Source organism: Oncorhynchus keta, chromosome 8 (assembly GCF_023373465.1).
Source record: "Oncorhynchus keta strain PuntledgeMale-10-30-2019 chromosome 8, Oket_V2, whole genome shotgun sequence".
Classification (NCBI taxonomy): domain Eukaryota; kingdom Metazoa; phylum Chordata; class Actinopteri; order Salmoniformes; family Salmonidae; genus Oncorhynchus; species Oncorhynchus keta.
Window position 1 is genome coordinate 21,794,590 of NC_068428.1, and position 24,715 is coordinate 21,819,304.

The window sequence follows — 24,715 nt, forward strand, 5'->3', positions numbered from 1 at the left end:
TCACGCTAACCAAAGTGACTTAGTATTGGTCTACATGTTGTCTTATATCTCCTAGATATAGGACAGACACTTCAAAACCTTATTCCTTGTGATTTAGTTTTTGACTGTCTGTTTTGCCATTTATGAATTTGTTATTGAAATCTATGCAGCCGACTCAATCACTTTTTATAGCTACTGTTTACAGGCCTCCTGGGCCATATACAGCGTTCCTCATTGAGTTCCCTGAATTCCTATCGGACCTTGTAGTCATAGCAGATAATATTCTAATCTTTGGTGACTTTAATATTCACATGGAAAGGTCCACAGACCCACTCCAAAAGGCTTTCGGAGCCATCATCGACTCAGTGGGTTTTGTCCAACATGTCTCTGGACCCACTCACTGTCACAGTCATACTCTGGACCAAGTTTTGTCCCATGGAATAAATGTTGTGGATCTTAATGTTTTTCCTCATAATCCTGGACTATCAGACCACCATTTTATTACGTTTGCAATTGCAACGAATAATCTGCTCAGACCCCAACCAAGGAACATCAAAAGTCGTGCTATAAATTCACAGACAACACAAAGATTCCTTGATGTCCATCCAGATTCCCTCTGTCTACCCAAGGACGCCAGAGGACAAAAATCAGTTAACCACCTAACTGAGGAACTCAATTTAACCTTGCGCAATACCCTAGATGCAGTTGCACCCCTAAAAACTAAAAACATTTCTCATAAGAAACTAGCTCCCTGGTACACAGAAAATACCCAAGCTCTAAAGCAAGCTTCCAGAAAATTGGAACGGAAATGGCGCCACACCAAACTGGAAGTCTTCCGACTAGCTTGGAAAGACAGTACTGTGCAATATCTAAGAGCCCTTACTGCTGCTCGATCATCCTATTTTTCTAACTTAATTGAGGAAAATAAGAACAATCCAAAATTCCTTTTTGATACTGTCGCAAAGCTAACTAAAAAGCAGCATTCCCCAAGAGAGGATGGCTTTCACTTCAGCAGTGATAAATTCATTAACTTCTTTGAGGAAAAGATCATGATTATTAGAAAGAAAATTATGGACTCCTCTTTAAATCTGCGTATTCCTTCAAAGCTCAGTTGTCCTGAGTCTGCACAACTTTGCCAGGACCAAGGATCAAGAGAGACACTCAAGTGTTTTAGTACTATATCTCTTGACACAATTATGAAAATAATCATGGCCTCTAAACCTTCAAGCTGCATACTGGACCATATTCCAACTAAACTACTGAAAGAGCTGCTTCCTGTGCTTGGCCCTCCTATGTTGAACATAATAAACGGCTCTCTATCCACCGGATGTGTACCAAACTCACTAAAAGTGGCAGTAATAAAGTCTCTCTTGAAAAAGCCAAAACTTGACCCAGAAAATATAAAAAACTATCGGCCTATATCGAATCTTCCATTCCTCTCAAAATTTATTGAAAAGGCTGTTGCGCAACAACTCACTGCCTTCCTGAAGACAAACAATGTATACAAAATCCTTCAATATTAGTTGTATACCCCATCATAGTGCTGAGACTGCACATGTGAAGGTGGTAAATAACGTTTTAATGGCATCAGACCGAGGCTCTGCATCTGTCCTCGTGCTCCTAGACCTTAGTGCTGCTTTTGATACCATCGATCACCACATTCTTTTGGAGAGATTGGAAACCCAAATTGGTCTACACGGACAAGTTCTGGCCTGAAAGATATCAGTTTGTCTCTGTGAATGGTTTTTCCTCTGACAAATCAACTGTAAGTTTCGGTGTTCCTCAAGGTTCCGTTTTAGGACCACTATTGTTTTCACTATATATTTGACCTCTTAGGGATGTCATTCGAAAACATAATGTGAACTTTCACTGCTATGCGGATGACACACAGCTGTACATTTCAATGAAACATGGTGAAGCCCCAAAATTGCCCTCGCTAGAAGCATGTGTTTCAGACATAAGGAAGTGGATGGCTGCAAACTTTCTATTTTTAAACTCGGACAAAACAGAGATGCTTGTTCTAGGTCCCAAGAAACAAAGAGATCTTCTGTTGAATCTGACAATTAATCTTAATGGTTGTACAGTCGTCTCAAATAAAACTGTGAAGGACCTCTGCGTTACTCTGGACCCTGATCTCTCTTTTGAAGAACATATCAAGACCATTTCAAGGACAGCTTTTTTCCATCTAAGTAACATTGCAAAAATCAGAAACTTTCTGTCCAAAATTGATGCAGAAAAATTAATCCATGCTTTGGTCACTTCTAGGTTAGGCTACTGCAATGCTCTACTTTCCGGTTACCCGGATAAAGCACTAAATAAACTTCAGTTAGTGCTAAATACGGCTGCTAGAATCCTGACTAGAACCAAAAAATGTGATCATATTACTCCAGTGCAAGCCTACCTACACTGTCTTCCTGTCAAGGCAAGGGCTGATTTCAAGGTTTTACTGCAAACATACAAAGCATTACATGGGCTTGCTCCGACCTATCTCTCTGATTTGGTCCAAACCCGGACAGTAATGACACCTCTTGCACTGAGATGCAGTGGAACACTGTGCGCTTACATCAGTAGGCTACATTGCAACACAAACAGCACAATCGCCGGACAAAGTTTAATTCATTCAACTGTCTGTAGCACTAGCAAAACTTCTTAATACACTGAAGTGTACACTCCACGATAGAGTCCTTGGCCTTGTCCTTCCCGAGACAGTGGGTTACACAAGAATGAGAACAGGGACACTGGGACTGAAACTTAAAGAAGGGTCATCCTCAGATCAGCTCATCAGTGATGTGTTCCGCTGTGTTTTTCAGCACACAGCAGCTCGAGCCCAGAGAGAGAGAGAGGTCAGAGTCAGGACTGAATCCAGCCTCGGACCCTGACAATAAATATTGATACGGAGGGATTAATGATGATGAATAGACCAAAGCCGCTTGCCAAGCATAATATATATTTCACAGGTCAGCCATTTTTAAAACCCCTCAAGAGTCGATTGACGTGCCCACGCGTCACGTGATATAATTCTAAAACATTGAATAGCTCCTGTGCTTTTATGAGACTTACTGTTTCTCAGGGGGCAGCTGGTAGTTTAGCGGTTAAGAGAGTTGGGCCAGTAACTGGAAAATCGCTCGTTTGAATCCTAAGCCAACTAGGTGAAAAATCTGTTGATGTGCCCTTGACCAGGGCACTTAACCCTAGTCGCTCTGGATAAGATCGTATGTCAAGTGTAAAAAATTACTTGCAGTGGCTGTAGCTCAAGCCCCTCTTTCTGCCTATTCCATAACATTGGCTTGTGAAACAGGATCTGGACAAAGGAATTGTCTGTAAAACTCAAACCGTTTAAGCTAGCAACTCATACTACCCCATCTTCGAAGAGGAGAATCTCACAAACTCCCACACGCTTTGGTACGTGGTACGCGTCCACGTACTAATTTCAAAGATCTCTTCTCACAAAACTGACTGTCCAGACTGAGCTACAATCTAATAAGTCACCAACATCGACAGGTAAGACTTTAAAAAACATTAGAACTCACTTGTTTGCCATTCGACACACACAAGCATTAGGGGAGTTGTTAGAATGTGACCCAGTACCACACTGTAAAAACGTCACAAAAGTGAATAGGGTGTAAAAAGTGCCAAATCGTAAAACTTAAATTAATAGCCTGGGTGTTAATTTGCTTGAATCACTGAACAACACAGGTGCATAATAGAGACAGGCATCTATTTCCTTAATGCAAGCAGCTTTTGCTGATTTTAATTCTCTTCCAGCATTTTAATAAATGTCTTAATTTCCTGCACTAATATGTTATCATTTACACACTGTGTCATGTTTCTTTTGTCTTAGTATGCCTCTATTTTGGAGAAAAAAAAACTTTATTATTATAATTATTCTCCACTTTGACTGTGCATTTTCGGTAGTTTTTACCTTTGCCAGTAGAGGGCGATCAGACAATATCTGGAAGTCTGTTGTGGACTATTTTTGTGCTTATCAGTTAGCTGTAAGCCAGCCTTTACTGAATTATGTAATGTAACAAATCAAACATTAAACTTCGTAAAGAATAAACTTCAGTTAGTGCTAAATACCTATCTGACTAGAACTGTGATCATATTACTCCAGTGCTCCTCCCTACACTGGCTTCCTGTCAAAGCATGATTTCAAGGTTTTACTGCTAACCTACAAAGCATTGCATGGGCTTGCTCCTACCTATCTCTCTGATTTGGTCCTGCCGTACATACCAACACGTACGCTATGGTCCTCCTAATTGTTCCCAGAATTTCTAAGCAAACAGCTGGAGGCAGGGCTTTCTCCTATAGAGCTCAATTTTTATGGAATGGTCTGCCTACCCATGTGAGAGACGCAAACTCGGTCTCAACCTTTAAGTCTTTACTGAAGACTCATCTCTTCATTGGGTCATATGATTGAGTGTAGTCTGGCCCAGGAGTGGGAAGGTGAACGGAAAGGCTCTGGAGCAACTGGGCTCTTTCATACCGTCCCTGGGAGGGGTGCGTCACTTGAGTGGGTTGAGTCACTGATGTGATCTTCCTGCCTGGGTTGGCGCCCCCCGTTTGGGTTGTCCCGTGGCGGAGATCTTTGTGGGCTATACTCGGCCTTGTCTCAGGATGGTAAGTTTGTGGCTGAAGATATCCCTCTAGTGGTGTCCCTCTAGTGGTGTGGGGGCTGTGCTTTGGCAAAGTGGGTGGGGTTATATCCTTCCTGTTTGGCCCTGTCTGGGGGTGTCCTCAGATGTGGCCACAGTGTCTCCTGACCCCTCCTGTCTCAGCCTCCAGTATTTATGCTGCAGTAGTTTATGTGTCGGGGGGCTAGGGTCAGTTTGTCCTATTCGGTGTCCTGTGTGAATTTAAGTGTGCTCTCTCTAATTCTCTCTTTCTTTCTCTCTCTCGGAGGACCTGAGCCCTAGGACCATGCCTCAGGACTACCTGACATGATGACTCCTTGCTGTCCCCAGTCCACCTGGCCGTGCTGCTGCGCCAGTTTCAACTGTTCTGCCTGTGATTATTATTATTTGACCATGCTGGTCATTTATGAACATTTGAACATCTTGGCCATGTTCTGTTATAATCTCCACCCGGCACAGCCAGAAGAGGACTGGCCACCCCACATAGACTGGTTCCTCTCTAGGTTTCTTCCTAGGTTTTGGCCTTTCTAGGGAGTTTTTCCTAGCCACCGTGCTTCTACACCTGCATTGCTTGCTGTTTGGGGTTTTAGGCTGGGTTTCTGTACAGCACTTTGAGATATCAGCTGATGTACGAAGGGCTATATAAATACATTTGATTTGATTTGATTTGAATGGGTTTCTATGGACCATAGCAGTAAAGGCCAAATTCAATAATTTATCAAATAATAAATAAATACATGTTTTTATACCTACATGGGTCCTAGAATTCGAATAGCTAAATGACCCATGGTTAGCTTAGTAGTTATCGCAAACAAAGTGCTTCAACTCACAGTGGCTCTCCTGCTGGATGATGTTGTACCGTACTACTCTGTTGCTCCCTATGGGTAACACTAGCAGAGAAACACATCAATCAAAGCTCATCTTATAGAGCCTTCAATTACATAATTAAAGAGAGCGGTCTATTAGATGGCTACTGTAACTAATAAACAAAGAAGCTATAGGCCCAGCCCGGGGAAAATATAGCAAAACACTATTAGTCAGTCAATGTAATAGTTCCAACAAGGACAGAGAAATCATCAAACAGTCATTGTGGCTGTCTCAGTGAGTTCTGTGTTGGCTGGTGCCTCACTACGGCGTGTTTGATAGCCCAGGTTTACATGCCGCTCCTTGTGTCTGGTTTTGGATTGGTGCGGCTCACTGTACCTCGTTGTGAGTCGTTGTAGGTGGGCAGGGAGGGGAAGATGAATGACTCACTATAACACTGTGCTCTTGTTCCGTTTATAGAGTACGTGTCTTCCTGGCTGAGAAATGGTCCTCTCTAATCACACAGTGTGTGTGTGCAGTGAACAGTAAGAGCAGAGTACCTTGGTGATAGGTCTCCTCCAGTGAGGGAACGACTCTCCTTACTGGCATTAATACTGGCTGTACATGTTTGCTACAGCAACACAGCCAAGCTCTTCTTTTGACACTTGTAGTATTGCTGTTAATATTCAGTCCAGAGGAAGAGATACTACATGTATGGGGAAAAAAATCCATATCCTCATGTGAGCTTGGTAACCACTCAAATAGTCTGTATTGTAAGCGTGGTCTCCAGAAGCCATTGTCATGGCAACCTAAATAATGCATTTTTCTTTTATCAGCTCAAGAACACGCAGCTCAGTGATGGACAGCAATGGTCAAACTACTTCTGCATTGAAAATCTCCTTATGTGTTGGAAATTAACTGAGGGGGTGTAGCTGGTTAGGTAAAAACAAATACTCAACCACTAGTGTGTGTGTATGGACAAAGAACTCTTATTTTCATGTCATCCAACAAATGTAAATGCCTGGAATTTGCTAAAATGGCATTGGCACTTGGATTGGATCCAGTGCTATGGTCAGATGACATGTTAATATAACTCTTTGGCCACGCACACCAGTGGTGAGTTTGGCGTCGAAATAAGGATGCATAAGAAGAAAAGAACCCTATACCTACTGTAAAATAGGATGGTGGATTTTTGATGTTAAGGGGCTATTTTGCTTCCACTGGTCCTAAGGCACTTGTTAAGGTCAACAGCATCATAAACTTTATCCAATACCAGGACATTTTTTACTAAAACCTGGTTTCCTCTGCCAATAACATTTTGCAATGACCATCTCAGTCTCTGGACTGGAACCCCATTGAAAACCTGTGGTATGAATCCATAAGAGTCCATAAGAGCAGAAAAAGGATATCAAGGATCTGAAAATATTCTGTATGGAGGAATGGTCAAGATCCCTCCCAATGTGTTCTCTAATCTCATAAAACATTTTAGAAAAAGGCTCAGTGCTGTTATCCTCGCAAGGTGAGGTATTGAAAAGTATTGAAAACAGGTTGCCAATAATTTTTACATATGCATCTTTTTGAGAGAAAAAATACTACGAAATCTCTTTTTCTGAGCAATTGCATTAGAATACAATAATGTAATTTTCAAAAAACATTAAGCATACAATATAGCTCAGAATCTGTATTACTTGTTTTACACAATATTCTTTGCTCATCAATAATTTTGGACCTGACTGTATGAAACATTAAAAACTCACCCCAACTATCTTCTCCACTCTGTTGATGCCTTTCCCAAAGATGGTCCCAAGCTGGTCTCCAACACCAGCCAACAGGAAGCCAAAGAGGGGGATTCCCAGGAGGGCATAGATGATACAGAAGATACGTCCCCCCTCCGTGTGGGGAGCGATGTTCCCAAAGCCTAGAGAGAGGAGCGATCATAAACCCACACCCACACACAAACACACAGGAAGAGGTTAACTAGACTAGGGGTTCCCAAACTCGTTTTTGTTTTTTGCCCGCACACTACAAAGCTGATGAAAATAATCAAAGCTTGATGATGGGTTGGGTGTTTGAATCAGCTGTGCAGTGTGTAGGGGCCAGGACAGAGTTGGGGCCAGGACAGAGTTGGGGCCAGGACAGAGTAGGGGCCAGGACAGAGTAGGGGCCAGGACAGAGTAGGGGCCAGGACAGAGTAGGGGCCAGGACAGAGTAGGGGCCAGGACAGAGTAGGGGCCAGGACAGAGTAGGGGCCAGGACAGAGTTGGGGCCAGGACAGAGTAGGGGCCAGGACAGAGTAGGGGCCAGGACAGAGTTGGGGCCAGGACAGAGTAGGGGCCAGGACAGAGTAGGGGCCAGGACAGAGTAGGGGCCAGGACAGAGTTGGGGCCAGGACAGAGTTTGGGAAACCTTGAATTGGACAATGGATTCTCAGCTCCATGCAGTCCTGGGCACCGGCAGCAGGTTTTTATATTCCAGACAATTATTCTCATTACCAAGACTGAACCAAATGGGACCTAGTGAATGACCTGCAGAGAGCTGGGACCAAAGTAACAAAGCCTACCATCAGTAACACACTACGCCGCCAGGGACTCAAATCCTGCAGTGCCAGACGTGTCCCCCTGCTTAAGCCAGTACATGTCCAGGCCCGTCTGAAGTTTGCTAGAGAGCATTTGGATGATCCAGAAGAAGATTGGGAGAATGTCATATGGTCAGATGAAACCAAGATATAAATTTTGGTAAAAACTCAACTCGTCGTGTTTTGAGGACAAAGAATGCAGAGTTGCATCCAAAGAACACCATACCTGCTGTGAAGCATGGGGGTGGAAACATCATGCTTTGGGGCTGTTTTTCTGCAAAGGGACAAGGACGACTGATCCGTGTAAAGGAAATAATGAATGGGGCCATGTATTGTGAGATTTTGAGTGAAAACCTCCTTCCATCAGCAAGGGCATTGAAGATGAAACGTGGCTGGGTCTTTCAGCATGACAATGATCCCAATCACACCGCCTGGGTAACGAAGGAGTGGCTTCGTAAGAAGCATTTCAAGGTCCCGGAGTGGCCTAGCCAGTCTCCAGATCTCAACCCCATAGAAAATCTTTGGAGGGAGTTGCCCAGCAATAGCCCAAAAACATCACTGCTCTAGAGGAGATCTGCATGGAGGAATGGGCCAAAATACCAGCAACAGTGTGTGAAAACGTTTGACCTCTGTCATTGCCAACAAAGGGTATATAACAAAGTATTGACTTTTGTTATTGACCAAATACTTATTTTCCACCATCATTTGCAAATAAATTCATTAAAAATCCTACAATGTGATTTTCTGGATTTTTTTTCTCATTTTGTCTGTCATAGTTGAAGTGTACCTATGATGAAAATTACAGGCCTCTCTCATCTTTTTAAGTGGGAGAACTTGCGCAATTGGTGGCTGACTAAATACCCCCCCAATGTATATGAAGTATTCCAAGAAACAATTTAAATGAACTATTCAGATCTTGTCGTGTGACCTACTGAGGATTGAATTGAGTTTATTTCAGTTAATTGGTTTCCCTTAACCAAGAGGAGCTACTAATTAATATATTCTATATTTGCTGCTCAGCTGGGGTGAAATTCAGCACACACAGTGATTCTATAGGATAGACCTGAAGAAAAACGGATTAAAATACACACTGAGTGTACAAAACGCTCTGTGACCAGGTGAAGACTGATCAAGTAAATCCAGCTGAAAGCTATGATCTCTTATTGATGTCACTTGTTAAATCCCCTTCAATCAGTGTAGATATAAGGGAGACCAGTTAAATCATTATTTTAAAGACAATTGAGACAGATTGTGTATGTGTGCCATTCAGAGGGTGAATGTGCCAGGCGCATTGGTTGGAGTGTTTCAAGAACTGCAACGATGCTGGGTTTTTCACACTCAACAGTTTCCTGTGTGTATCAAGAATGGTCCACAACCCAAAGGACAACCAGCCTACTTGACACAACTGTGGGAAGCATTGGAGTCAACATGGGCCTGCTTTCCTGCGGAACGCATCGAAACCATGTGGAGTCCATGCCCTGACGAATTGAGGCTGTTCTGAGGGCAAAGGTGGGTGCAACTCAATAATAGCAAGGTGTTCCTAATGTTTTGTACACTCAGTGTAAATCTGTCAATTAAGATTCCATTAAAATACCCCTTTTAGGGGGACATCAGGTGATGACTAAACGACCATCCTGTCTGACCATTCAATTTTCGGATCAGGAAAATATCTTGAAAGAATCATGACTAGCTAATAATCCAAGCATGATTTTTGAGTGCTCCAGTGCCTTGACTTAAAAACATCCATGTTTTAACAATAACTCATTCAAGCAATTGCAACAGGAACTGTGTGATTTAGGATGTTGAAGACAAAGCAGATCATGATCATGTCAACTGAAAGCTGCAGCATTAACCAGTCTGAGAGAATGAAGGAGTAGAGGGAGTTCTACACTAACTGGCTTAGAGGGGTAGAGAGAGCCTAATCACAAGGATCAGCAAGCCAGTGCCACATCTATAATTCACACACACCCTCCTCTCATCTCCAGGAGCTCACACTGCAGACCTGTGCATTACTCACACACACACACACACACACACACACACACACACACACACACACACACACACACACACACACACACACACACACACACACACACACACACACACACACACACACACACACACACACACACACACACACACACCTTTTTTCTCCCCAATTCAATGGTATCTAATTGGTAGTTACAGTCTTGTCTCACCGCTGCAACTCCTCAGCAGAGTCCGTACAGTCGAGAGCCATGCATCCTATGAAACACAACCCAACCAAGCTGCACTGCTTCATGACACAATGCCCACTTAACACGGAAGCCTGGAAGCCACACCACTGTGTCAGAGGAAACACCGTACACCTGGCGTGTCAGCGTGCACTGAGCCCAGCCCACCACAGGAGTCGCTGGTGCACAGTGGGACAAGGACATCCCTGCCGGCCAAACCCTCCCCTATCCCGGACGACACTGGGCCAATTGTGCACCGCCCCATGGGTCTCCCGGTCACGGCCGGATGCAACAAATCTTGGACTCGAACCCAGGAACTCAGGTGGCACAGGTAGCACTGTGATGCAGTGTCTTATACCGCTGCGCCACTCGGAAGGCTCTACAGGCACACACTTAACCAATTAGGCTGCACTACTGTATTCAGCGTGGTGAATGATCCCCATTGAAAATCCACCATCTAATTGCAGCAAGAAATGCATATATCAGGCAAAGGCCATTATGATTCCCATTCAAAAAACCCTTAGCACTAAACAAATTGAACACTCATTCACAAATCCCTTCATGTACTACAACAGCGCCATTCAAAATCCCTTTGGTCTGAAACAGCTTATAGTAATTACAAAAATCTGAACGACACATTAACACTATCATTCAAAGCACAGAATCACTCTCCTCGTTAAATACTGTAAGTAGAGTCAGTGGATGTAACCAAATCTAAATCCAATTGCCATTGGAATTTCAATAGATATTAAAGGAACTACTGTATATTTAGACAATATATATATATTTTTTATTACGCCACTTTACATTAAAAGGAGCAGATTTCCCAAAAGCCAAACCCCCTTTAGGCTACATGCAACTGAGCCAATTCCATCAGCCAATTCCACCTGTTTAGACTGTAGACTCCTGAGTCAGGACAGGACAGGAAGGGCCTGCAGGGTGGAGTCTAATGGCTCTGTGGCTTCACTTCCTGACAGACAGTCACATGCCACACACACACCAATCACGCCTCATTAATTGCTGCACTCAAACAATCAGAACTCAACAGGACACAACATTAGTCATTACACCCCATGCATGTGGTGAGGAGGATAGATATTGCTCTCGCTTTTTAACTTCATGTCTTATTATTTATTTATTTGAGACAGATGCCAATCAGATGCCAATCAGCACTGTCTGGCATGTTGAATGAAATAACCAATAGACGTGTTGTATCATTGCACTTGCTGACACTTCCTGTTCTCAGCATCAGCTAAATCTCTGGTTAAGATTTCCTCTGGCTGAATGAATCTAACGTGACACACACAGAGAGAGATACACAGAGAGAGAGAGAAAGACAGAGAGAGAGAGAGAGAGAGAGAGAGAGAGAGAGAGAGAGACAGAGAGAGAGACAGAGAGAGACAGAGAGAGAGCGAGCGAGAGAAGCCCATTTCCAGGGTCAGTAGCTATTGTCATTACTCAGGAGAGAGGGCTCCTTTCATGGGATGAAAGAGAGGACTACATGGGCAGAGAGTGGAGGAAAGTGGAGGAGAGGAGGAAATCAGGGGAGTTTCTGAAGGAGAAAACCCTTTTAGCACCGGAGATGGCGAGGAAATATGTGAAACATTACTATAGGCTTTCAGTCACTGACTTCTGTACAACTGAAGAGTAACCCTCTGCTCTCTGTATCAAAGACATTTGATGGGAGAGTAGTGTAGAGTGTAAAGCTATAATCCTTACCCACTGGGCACACACTGGTTGAATCAATGTTGTTTCCATGTCATTTCAATTCAATTATGTTTAACCAACGTGGAATAGACGTTGAATTGACATCTGTGCCCAGGGGGAAAGGGAGAGAGAGAGAGAAAATGAGAGGGGTAGAAAGCAATAGACATGTCTGACGAGCTAAAGCAAAAAGATTAGAGCATAGTTTACTGTGGGTTTTTAAAATGTGGCTTCAGATTTTTAACACTGAATACAGTACATCACAAATTAAAATGTGTTCAGGCCTTAAAGAGCCAGTGTGTGAACTGTGTGTGAGAACTGTGATGACACCTGACAAGACCTCCACCGCCATTATCCACACATACTCCACATCAAGTACAGTGTGTCATCACACATACAGATGTAGGATCTTAATTTGACCCAGTTTGCTACAGCTGGAAAATAATCCTGCAGCAACAGGAATTGTGAATTATTATGTGGATTATAATAACATTCACATTTTTACAGGGGTTGATATATTTTTCATAAGGAAAAATCAAGTCTGAAATGTCAAAGTGGGAATTAAAAACTTCAGAAGCTTTTTTAAACCTCAATTACACTACACATTTTAAATGTCCAGCATTGCATGAGAGTTCTCCTTCAACAGGTTGATAAAATGAAGATCCTACATCTGTACTGTAATAGGTTATCATTCATCAAGTCACGCAATAGCAACATGCCAATTAACAAGACAATACAGTGTATGCCATAACACACATAGCAACCTGTCGTAGCCCCTCAGTGGGACAATACAGTGTATGCCATAACACACATAGCAACCTGTCGTAGCCCCTCAGTGGGACCAGTGGGACTGCAGATGGACAATAAAAGCTGAATGACGTCACTGCTCTGGAAATGAATGTACTTTAAGATGCAGGATCTAAAACGTAATTAAGGTGAGCCGCTTCATTAGCCTTTACAGTGGGAACAGGCTCGTTAGGCTTTATTGAGACACATTTGAGCCCCTATGGATGGCGTGACAACAGATATACCATGGCCTAGTTACTGTAACTGTATACTGAGTTCAGCAAACTTGGTTCAAGATTCATGGTGTTTGTCGGCACCATTTTGGATACCAAAAGTTCCATTATTTATCTTAAAGTGGATAATTCACCCTCTCGTCTCTCGTGTACAGTACTTGGGGGTACAAGATCTGGGGGAGAAGCAGCGTTAGATACAACACTGTAATGAACTATTAACCCTTCAACGTTAACTGCCTCTCTCATTTACCAGCTCTGTGCCTTAAGTGTGGGATAAATCCTCTGAGAGCTGTTTGATTTTCACACCATGGAGATGCAACCTTCACAGGAGAGACAGGCTATAGGAGGAGGACTAAATGAGGGTTCCCAGGAGAAAAGCCCATTGTGATTAATTGAATTGTTTGCCTCTGCCTCACTGTCAGATATAGGTGGCAAAGACAGAGAAAGAGAGAGAAAACAATTACAATCCAGAGTTGTTTCAATTCACTTCCTGGATAGATTGAAATCCAGGCGAAGCCAGAGAACGCCTGATAACCAATTAGACCTCTTCTACCCCCACATCTCCCAAACTAATCATTATAAGGTACATTAATCAGAGAGGATTCTGTTCAACCATCTCTAATTGATTCAAAGAAACAACTGCAGCAGAGAGAAAGAGAAAGAGATAGAAGAAGGCTAGTTGTAAACACGATTTAACCAAAAGGCTTTAATTGTCATCGTGGAGATGAACTGTGAGCCATTTCGTTGTTGGAGAAAGTCTGCCAGTCTAGTCTTTTGTTTCTGGGCAGTGGGATGAAAAAGATAATGGGAGAAAATGAATCACCCAATTGTGTGTTATATTCTTTCTACTGTACCTCTCCTCTATTCAATGAGCTAAGCAATGGCTGCATATCTGCAAAAGCAGCAGTTAGCAGGGAAGATTGTCTAAATGGCTAGACAAAGTGTGGCCATTTAATACAAACTAATTGTTAAAGCATGTGGTGTTGTGTCTGTCAAGTTCACAGGAAGTTCCCCTAGTTAAAGGATATGTAACATTGCATTGGACAACCCCTTGAAAACAAAGGCAGTCAAAACAACATCAAAGCAGTTCACAAACATTTGTAAAGAAAAACAGAGAAAAAAGACTCTCTCCCACCATTCCTCTTAGTGGGTACACAAACAGCACATTGAAGGTTAATATTTATGTTGATTTAAAGACGCAAAGACAAGTGCCTAGGAAAAGGTTTGGAACCGGGCCCAGCAGACACACGTTCCAGACAAGCTATCAGACTAGCGGCGGCCCCGTGTGTCTGTTTGTATGTGTGTGTCACACTTTTCTCCTTTCTGCAGCTAAGCTCTTACAGCTGGAGCTGACAAGTACGGTAAAGTGACGGGAAGAGGGATGCCAAAGCTGTGAAGAGATATAAAAATTCAGACTCATACCCACCTTTGGGATTTATGACAATACCTTAGTATGTATGGTGTTGATTAGAAATTACACTCAGTTGGTAGTAAGCACTTCAGTGAACCCCCATTATTCATGAATCCACACTAGAATACTCGCGCATCAAACATTATTGACCATTCCTACTCTCCCTTCCGGGATGGCTACAAGGCCCTCCCCCGCCCTCCCTTCGGCAAATCAGATCACGCCTCCATTCTACCTTTCACTTCCTATAGGCCTGTTCAACACTGGTCTGACAAATCGGAATCCATGCTTCAAGATTGTTTTGATCACGCTGTAACTGACAGACTTAGAGGTTATGTTGTTGTCTTTTGTTTGAATTGTTTACGTGTCTGCTGTGCAGGGGAAATAATAAGACAAGCGGAACTACGTAGCTAATACTGTTGTAAGGGGATCCTTATTGTGGCAACACACTTTTGGAGGGAAGGCAATCCTGCGCTGTGTTAGCTAAGTTTTCATGTCATTGGGTGTCATTCATAAAGGTTGCAGCATGTATGTTGGGATGAAGTGTGAATTCATGCCAGGAAGTTTGATTTCCTCCCTTCTGTAATAAGCAGCCAATGAGGTATTTTTCCTTTATTCATGTGTTTAATATGATACTGTTATAGCGCTGGTTAAACTGTTATGTATGTAAGCACTTCAGAGTTATACCAAGCTAATAAGTCACTCGTAAGATAAGAAGGTTGTAAGAGTGTGCTTAACTGTATTTTTCATTTACTTTATAGTTCTCACGGAAGGTGATAATTCTGACTAAAATTACAGAATAAAGCCGCCAGTTAAAATCAAGGAACGGTTGTGCTCGTGGTTACTGAAGGGAGCTACACACGCAGACTGGGATATGTTCCGGGTTGCCTCTGAGAATAACATATACACTGACAAGATGACTGAGTTCATCAGGAAGTGTATAGAGAATGTTCCCACCGTGTCGATTAAAACCTATCCGAACCACAATCCATGGTTAGATGGCAGCATACGCGCAAAACTGAAAGTGTGAACCATTGCATTTAAACAAGGCAAGGTGACTGAGAATGTGGTTCAGTACAAACAGTCCAGTCACGCCTTCCATAAGGCAATCAAACAGGCAAAACGCCCGAACAGTGACAAAGTGGAGTTGCAATTCTATGGCTCACACACAAGACGTATGTGGCAGGGACTCCAGACAATCACGTGTTATAAAGGGAAAATCAGCCACGTCGCGGACACTGACGTCTTTCTACCAGACAAGCTAAACACCTTCTTCATCTACTTTGAGAGAAACACAGAAACATGTGGGCGACTGCCACTTCCAAGGACTGTGAGCTCTCATTCTGCGTGGCCGAAGTGAGTAAGAAATTTAAGCATGTTAACCTTTGCAAGGCTGCCGGCCCAGATGGCATCCCTAGCCGCGTGCTCTGAGCATGCGCAGACCAGCTGGCTGGAATCTTTACAGACATATTCAATCTCTCCCTATCCCAGTCTGCTGTCCCCAATGGCTTCAACATGTCCACAATTGTTCCTGTACCCAAGAAAGTGAAGGTAACTAAACTAAATGACTTAGCCCGTAGCACTGACTTCTGTCATGAAGTGCTTTGAGAGGCTAGTTAAGAATCATATCCACTGCAGTTTGCATACCGCCCCAATAGATCCACGGATGACACAATCTCCATCGCACTGCACACTGCCCTATCCCATCTGGAAAAGAGGAATACCTATGTAAGAATGCTGTTCATTGTCTACAGCTCAGCCTTCAACACCATAATACCATCCAAGCTCATCATTAAGCTTAGGGCCCTGGGTCTGAACCCTGCCCTGTGTAACTGGGTCCTGGACTTCTTGACGGGCCTCCCCCAGGTGGTGAAGGTAGGCAACAACACCTCCACTACCCTGATCCTCAACACAGGGGCCCCACAAAGATGCATGCTTAGCCCCCTCCTGTGCTCCCTGTGCACCCATGACTGCATGGCACGCATGTCCCCAACTCAATCATCAAGTTTCCAGATGACACAACAATGGTATACTGCAGTGGAGAAGGCAAAAAGCTTCAAGTTCCTCAGCTTACACATCTCTAACAATCTGAAATGGTCCAACCACACAGACAGTGTGGTGAAGAAGATGCAACAGCACCTATTCAACCCCAGGAGGCTGAAGATATTTGACTTTTGCACTATTGTGGGCATCCTGTAGGGCTGTATCACCCCCCTCAACCGCAGGGCTCTCCAGAGGGTGGTGAGGTCTGCCTAACGCATCACCGGGGGCACACTGCCTGCCCTCCTTGACATTTACAGCACTCGGTGTCACAGGAAGGCCAAAACGTTCAAAGGACCTCAGCCACCCGAGCCACGGCCTGTTCACCCCACTACCATCCAGAAGGCGAGGTCAGTACAAGTGCATCAAAGCTTCCATTCCGTTGGGTGATTAGGCCTGGTCGCAGTCAGCGTTCCAATTCATCCAAGCGGTGTTCGATGAGGTTGAGGTCAGGGCTCTGTGGAGACCAGTCAAGTTTCCACACCAATCTCGACAAACCATTTCTCTATGGACATTGCTTTGTGCACAGGGGCATTGTCATGCTGAACAGGAAAGGGCCTTTCCCAAACTGTTACCACAAAATTTGAAGCACAGAAATGTCTAGAATGTCATTGTATGCTGTAGCGTTGAGATTTCCCTTCACTGGAACTAAGGGGCCTAGCCCGAACCATGAAAAACAGCCCCAGACCATTATTCCTCCTCATAGTGCCAAACTTTAAAGTTGGCACTATGCATTCGGGCAGGTAGCGTTCTCCTGGCATTCGCCAAACCTAGATTAGTCCGGTCGGACTGCCAGATGGTGAAATGTGATTCATCACTCCAAAGAAAGCGTTTCCACTGCTCCAGAGTCAAATGGCGGCAAGCTTTCCATTACAGCCCATGTTTGGCATTGCACATGGTAATCTTAGGCTTGTGTGCAGCTGCTTGGCCATTTCCACAATAATTTGCAAATAAATTAATAAAAAATCCTACAATGTGATTTTCTGGATTTTTGTTTCTCATTTTGTCTGTCATAGTTGAAGTGTACCTATGATGGAAATTACAGGCCTCTCTCATATTTTTAAGTGGGAGAACTTGCACAATTGGTGGCTGACTAAATACTTTTTTGTCCCACTGTATATATATATATATATATATATATATATATATATATATATATATATATATACACACACACACAAATCTAAAAAGTAAAATAATGGAATTAAGAAGTATAGAAATATTAGGACGAGCAACGTCGGAGTCCGGAGTATACATATATACAGTGTATAACTGCACTGTTAGAGCTGGGAACACAAACATTTCGTTACACCCGCAATAACATCTGATAAATATGTGTATGCAACCAATACAATTTTATTTTATATGGATATATTCTGATCGATTTATTATGAAAGTACCACTACTTTAACAGCCTGGCTGAAAGTTACCAGTTAAAAAATGTATATAGCGTTGACACAGCATTGATAACATAAAAGTCTGGCTGATGGTTGATTATGGATCAGAGAGTACTGATTATTGACCACACTCACCAATAGTGGTGATGACAGTGCCAGCGAAGAAAAAGGAGGAGCTTAGGTCCCACAGACTTGTCTGATTGGATGAGTTCGCTGATGGGTTGACGCCCGCTCTGATGGCAGAGATCACTTGCTGAGGAGACAGAGAACTGCAGTTTAGGGTTAAGGGTCACACACATACTTACACAAACACAAACACACTCCACTCAAGTAGGATAGTACCTCCTAATGCGTGTGTGTGTGTGTGTGTGTGTCTGCGTGCATTCGTGCGTTTGTGTATGTGTACAGTAGAGCACATGTGTGTGCAGGATCTGGTGTGCACGTGTGTGCATGAGTCTGCTCTTATGGTAGATGCACCACATGCTGGGAAACAAGCCTTTTCACTCTGCATTCAATCACTACCAGAGCCGCCTCTTCCTGCACTCAGACTACGAGCTGCGCGTATGGCCCCGTGTTTGTGTGTGTGTGTGTGTGTGTGTGTGTGTGTGTGTGTGTGTGTGTGTGTGTGTGTGTGTGTGTGTGTGTGTGTGTGTGTGTGTGTGTGTGTGTGTGTGTGTGTGTGTGTGTGTGTGTGTGTGTGCGCGTGTGTCCCAGCCTGTTGCATAAGGAATAGAGCAGCAGAGTGTAAACTCACTCAGAACACTAGTCTTACCTCAGGAGACAGAGAGAGAAGTCATCTGATGGAGACAGAACACACGCACACACGCACACACACACACACACACACACACACACACACACACACACACACACACACACACACACACACACACACACACACACACACACACACAGGAAGAAACTTAGGGGATCTAAGGATGTGCTGTCGGGTGAGAAATTGTGGTCATGCATAGGTTCAGCTAAACTCAAAGCTTTCTCCTTCAGGCATCCATAGAGTTTCAGCCAGTGCCAGTGGAGTCAGAGCATGCTTCATCCCCTATAAACCCCCTAAAACAGCTCGAAATGTTAGATGGCGACAACACTCTGTAATCCTAACATATCTCATTAGTGGGTTCAGCACTGCTCTAACAAACATGTCTGGACATCCTTGTGTGTGTCCATGAGGGAAATAACACTGTAACAAACACAGAGGAAACCACAGGGATTAACGAATACCCAGTCACTGATAATCCATGGGCATCCATGTGTCCCAGAGCAAACATAGAAAGACAAGTGGAGTCTAAACACAGCTCTACTGCTTCCATATCAGTCCCTTTAACCAATCAATAACATAAATAAACATCAATCTGAGTCTCTTGAGAGTTGGAGTCTTTTTTATACTTAGTTTTTATTGTAGGAACACAAAGAAAGTACAAATAAAGTCAAATAAAATTAAAAATTAAAAAAGATCTGGCAGTTACAGTGCACCTCATACCTTCATCATCATATCATCATATTAGTTACATTGACATCTTTGAATTAGACCTTTTCCAAGTACGAAACCCATTTTGCCCAGTATTCTTGACCTCTCTCCTGTTGAGTTCTTAAAGCAAAGGTGTATTTCTTCTACAATGTCTATCCATTGTGTCACTGTGGGAGGGTCTTTTTGTAGCCATTTCCTAGTGAAAGCCTTTTTACTGGCTGCCAGTAGGACAATCAAGAGGTACTTTTCTCTATTGTGTAAGTTATCAGGTATTTCACCCATGTACAAAAAAATGAAAATTTGTTCTATGTCAAATCCCATTATTTTTCCAATGTTCGATCTTATTTCTCCCCAGTAAGTTTCGATTGCGGGGCAAGTCCAAAAGATATGAGAGTGGTCCGCCCTCAATAGACCGCATTCTCTCTAACAAGGGTGTAGTGAGCCAGTCTGTTTTGATTTCAGTTTAGGTGTTATGAAGAAACGTATAACATTCTTCCAACAGAATTCTCTCCATGACCTTGAGTTGGTGGAGCTATGTTGAGTCTCTAATATGTTCAACCATGTTTCATCAGTTATTTCAATGTTAAGTTCCTCCTCCCATTGGTTTTTAATACAGTTTGTAGAATGTTTCTTTGGTGATTGAATACCCAAGTGAGATTTGAAATAGTTTTTTTGTTACTCCCCAAGTTGTATGCGTTAGTGAATACTTGGATTAATTTTGGAGGTGCTCGAGGGTCAGTCACTTTTATCTCCCTTAAGAAATAGTGTCGAACTTGTAGGTATCTGTAAAAATCTTGTTTATCCAAGCCATGTTTTTTACTTAGGTCCTGGAAGTTATCTAGGTTCCCATTCCTTATAATTGTACTGAATGATGTGATGCCTTTCTGCGCCCATTGTTTAAACCTGCTGTCCTGAGTTGCAGGGATGAAGCTGGGGTCGTATGCGGGCCAACTCAGCAGTTTGATCTCTCTGTCTAAATGATTTTGCTTAACTACCCTAAACCATGTCTTTAGAGAGAAATGAATCCACTGATTTTGTCTATTGTATATTTATTTTATCATGTCCTTATTTCCCAGTACTGACTGTATGGGTATCTCTGTCAAAGTAGTCCCGATGTCTTTCCATTTGGATTCGTATTCTGAATTGCACCAACACACCAGAGGTCTCAATTGGGCTGACACATAATCATCTTTTAGGTTTGGTAAGGCCATACCCCCACAGTATTTTGGTAACTGTAGTGTTGTATATATAGTTCTTGGTCTCTTACTGTTCCAGATAAACCTTGATATCCATTTATCCCATTCCCTAAACTGTTTAGGTGGGATTTCTATGGGCAGTGATTGGAACAAATACAGTAAACTTGGCAGGATGTTCATTTTGATTGTTTCAATTCTACTACTAAGATCTAAGGGAAGTGAATTCCACCTGTCTCGGTCATCATATATGTTCTTGTTAATGTGATCGTAATACACGTCATAAAGTTTGGGTGTATCTTTTGGTAAATTTACTCCCAGATATTTAATGGATGAGGAGGTCCAGGTGAAGTTATACCTACTCTTCAGCTCTTCCTGTGGTGTATAATTATATACTAGGGCTTGGGTCTTGTGTATGTAAAGCACATACCCTGAATATGTTCCAAATGTTTGTAAAACATCCATTGATCTAGGTACACTTGAGCCTGGGTCTTTAAGGAATAACAGAACGTCATCAGCATACATGCATATCTTGTGTTTACTGCCTCTTATTGTTATTCCCTCTAAGGTTGGGTCATGTCTTATTGCCTGTCCTAATGGTTCGAGGTACAAGGAGAAGAGCGTGGGTGATAGATTACAGCCTTGTCTTGCCCCTCGCTCTAATTTTATCGTTCATGACAAATGTACATTTATCTTTATTCTAGCGGTGGGACATGAATACAGTGTTTTGATGCACTGTATCACTTCTTTGTTGAAACCAAATCTTTCCATAACTTGGAATAGGTAATCCCATCTCACTGAATTAAATGCCTTTTCTGCATCTAGGCTGATTAATATTGCACTTGTCTTATTCTGAGTAATGTGGTCCATGACATGTAGTGTTGTCCTTATATTGTCCAGTGTCTGCCTATTTTGTATGAAACCAGTTTGATCTCCGTCAATCAATTATGGGATTATGTTCTCCATTCTGTTGGCTATTATTGATGCATATAGTTTATAATCTGTGTTAAGAATTGCGATAGGTCTATATGAACTGCATTCTTTCTTATCTTTACCCTCTTTTGGGATTACTGATATGATGGCCTCTCTCCATGGCGGTGGGAGAACCCCCTCCCTCAGAGTCCAGTTAAAACAGGCCTTAAGTAGAGGTGCTAATTGTTCTCTGAAGGTCTTCAACCATTCTGAAGGGAAGCCATCAGTGTCTGGAGACTTGTTGACTTTTTGTTGAGATATTGCTTTATTAATTTCTTCGGTGGATATTTCTAAAGTTAGTCTATCATTTTGCTCTGTCCCAACTGAAGGGAGATCAAGTGAGTTCAAATAGTGCTGTATTGTCTGCCTTCTCTGGTTGCTTGTACAGATTTGTCTAATATGATTCAAATGCATTCTGTATTTAATTTCATTTGCATGTGATCTTTTTTGTTTTGGGGTCTTTTATTTTGAAAATGGTATTCTGTGCTTGTTGTTTCCTGAGTCTCCATGCTAGTAATTTGGTTTGCCTTTGAGTCTGCTTCATAATATCGTTGTTTCAGGAACCTAAGCTTTTTCTCTACTTCTTGGTCAATTTCCTGTTTTACCTTTTGAATCTCTCGTAATATAAGAGGGTCTTTGGATGATTATATAAGAGGATCTTTCGACGATTATATCTTCTGCTGTCTTGTTACGGGCTGTTATTGTAGCTCCGCGACCTTTTCCTATTTTCCCCTTTTCCATTTTGCGTAAGTTATTATAATGCTCAGAGTAAATACTTGAATTTAGGGGGGGAAATACCCAACTGATGTGCAGTACGAAAAACTAGGCAGCCATTTCCTAAGTTGCGTCACCGGAAGCCCGAGTTGGAGCCTTAAATGCTGCTTTTGTTGGAATAAATGGATTTTGTCATTATGTGTTCTAGAGCGGGTATTCTCAAACTGGGGTACACGCAATGCCGTTGGGGGTACACCAAATAAAAATGTGATTCACATTTTTAAAAAATGCCATTTATATTTTCAAACGGGGCTATACATTTGGGTGAGGTTTTCTTCTCCCCTGAGTAGCCTTGTTTCACTGCAAAAAAAATCAAATAAACCATCTAGTGTTCAGAGTAATAACAACACAATTTCAAATACAGGTAGCCTAGTCATACAATTAAAATCCAATCACATTAACCATTACTCTCTCGTAGGAATTCCACTAACGGTCCGTATGTAGCCAAACGTAGCTGCTGCTCATGTTGGTATATGCACTGATGGCGCAAAAGCCGTGACAGGGAGACATGGTGGAGTGGTAACGCACGTGTAGGCAGTTGCTCCAGACACCACTTGGGGACACTGCAGCATCCACCGAGAGGCTCTTGCTGCCAAAGGAATGCCTGACATCTTGAAAGATGTTTTGGACACTACAGTGACAATTGATAACTTAAAGCAATGATATGGGCAGTGACCATATAATGCTTTTACAACATACAGAAACGCGCCGATTATCAAGGGACAAAGTATTGACACGGTTTTTTGAATTGAGAGACGAGCTTAAAAGTTTTCTACTGACCATAGTTTTCACTTGTTTGATCACTTGCATGATGACGAGTTTATCACACGACTGGCCTATCTGGGTGATGTTTTTTTCTCGTCTGAATGATCTGAATCTAGGATTACAGAGACTCTCCTCACTATATTAAATTTTGAGGCTATGATTAAGAAGCTGGAACTCTTCTCTGTCTGCATTAACAAGGACAACACAAAGGACTTTCCATCATTGCAAGATTTTTTTGTGTGCAAATGATCTCAAGATTACGGACAATATCAAATGTGATATAGCGAAGCACCTTGAGTTGGATGCGCAATTACGCAGGTACTGTCCTGAAACGGATGACACAAACAACAGTTCACTTAATGGTATCTGAACAAGAGAGCCTCATCAAAATTTCAACAAGCGGTTCTGTAAAAATGTAATTGAATCAGAAGCCACTGCCAGATTTCTGTATTGGGCTGCGCTCAGAGTATCCTGCCTTGGCAAATCTCACTGTTAAGACACTGATGCCTTTTGCAACCACGTACCTATGTGAGAGTGGATTCTCATCACTCACTAGCATGAAAACTAAATACAGGCACAGACTGTGTGTGGACTCTCTCCAATACAACCCAACACTGCAGTTATGTGCATCCATTCAAGCACACCTTTCTCATTAACCTGGGGTGAATTTGTATTTTTATGAACAAATAAGGTTTTATATGAAAGATGGTTAAATAAAGAACAAAATTATTGATTATTATTATATTATTATTTGTACCCTGGTCCTATGAGAGTTTTTTGTCACTTCCCACAAGCCGGGTTGTGACAAAAACTCACACGCATTCTTATTTTTAATAAATGCATTGTATAGAGTGTGTGGCAGGCTTACAATGGTGGCAAAAAAACAACATTTGAGAGTGCTAGAGGGGGTACGCAGCTGGAGGTTTGAATGATTGAAGCGGTACGGGACTATAAAAAGTTTGGGAACCACTGTCATGGGACAAGGGCATGATCTTAATAGATTGAGATCCAGCCTCAGTCCCTGAGGGCCCATAAACTCCACCTAAGAAGTTCTTAGTCCAGGAAGACATAGTATACAGTACATATCTAGAGTACAGTATAGCCTTATGATAACATAATATAAAAAATTCCTGAAAGAGTGTCAGAGATAAAAATAAAAATAAACTTGAAATATGCTATCTGCCTAAAAAACCCTTGCAGATATTACAAGGCTATGAAGGTTTCCGAGATGTGGGCTGCGGTCTGTGTGCTGCTGGTGGGAGTAAAACAGAACTAAGGCACTGTCCTGCAGAAAGTCATAGCAGAAAAACTAAATAAAGAAAAAGGATTTGGTGAGCTGGTGGAAATCATTAGGACTTCAGATGAAATGTTTAATCTGATTTAAGTCCTTCACAGGCACATTGTGAGGTTTTTTTCATCTCCCACATTCTATGATTGCCTGCTTGCAATCATATCACATTCATCACAAACCTCATCTTATCTGAGATGTGCACTTGAATAAATAAACTAGGTGACATAACTGCAAAGCAGGCAGGAAGCATGCAGCTAGACCAGGGACTCTGTGTTCCATTGCTATTATTATGTACTGTAGCATTAATGCCAGGCCACACACCCCAGCATGGGAAACAGCACAGAGCACTGTCCATGGTCCTGATCCTTCACATTCAGCACCTACACAGGCTAGGCTGCATGCTAGGCTACACACCACACTTCAAACACTTTGTAACAGGAGTTTAACCCAATGAGTCTCGC

At 42.5% G+C, this 24,715-nt stretch overlaps 1 protein-coding gene across 2 annotated transcripts in view; it reads right to left on the reverse strand.

The window, feature by feature from the left end:
• The window catches only part of LOC118387012 (potassium channel subfamily K member 2-like), a 53,672-nt gene that overhangs the window by 19,633 nt on the left and 9,324 nt on the right, over nucleotides 1-24,715 (reverse strand). For both annotated transcript variants that reach the window (XM_035775097.2, XM_035775096.2), the window contains exons 3-4: nucleotides 17,912-18,029; nucleotides 7,175-7,335 (exon numbers count right to left, since the gene is read on the reverse strand). In XM_035775097.2, the coding sequence (XP_035630990.1) occupies nucleotides 7,175-7,335; nucleotides 17,912-18,029 (279 nt within the window). The remainder of the gene's footprint in view (nucleotides 1-7,174; nucleotides 7,336-17,911; nucleotides 18,030-24,715) is intronic.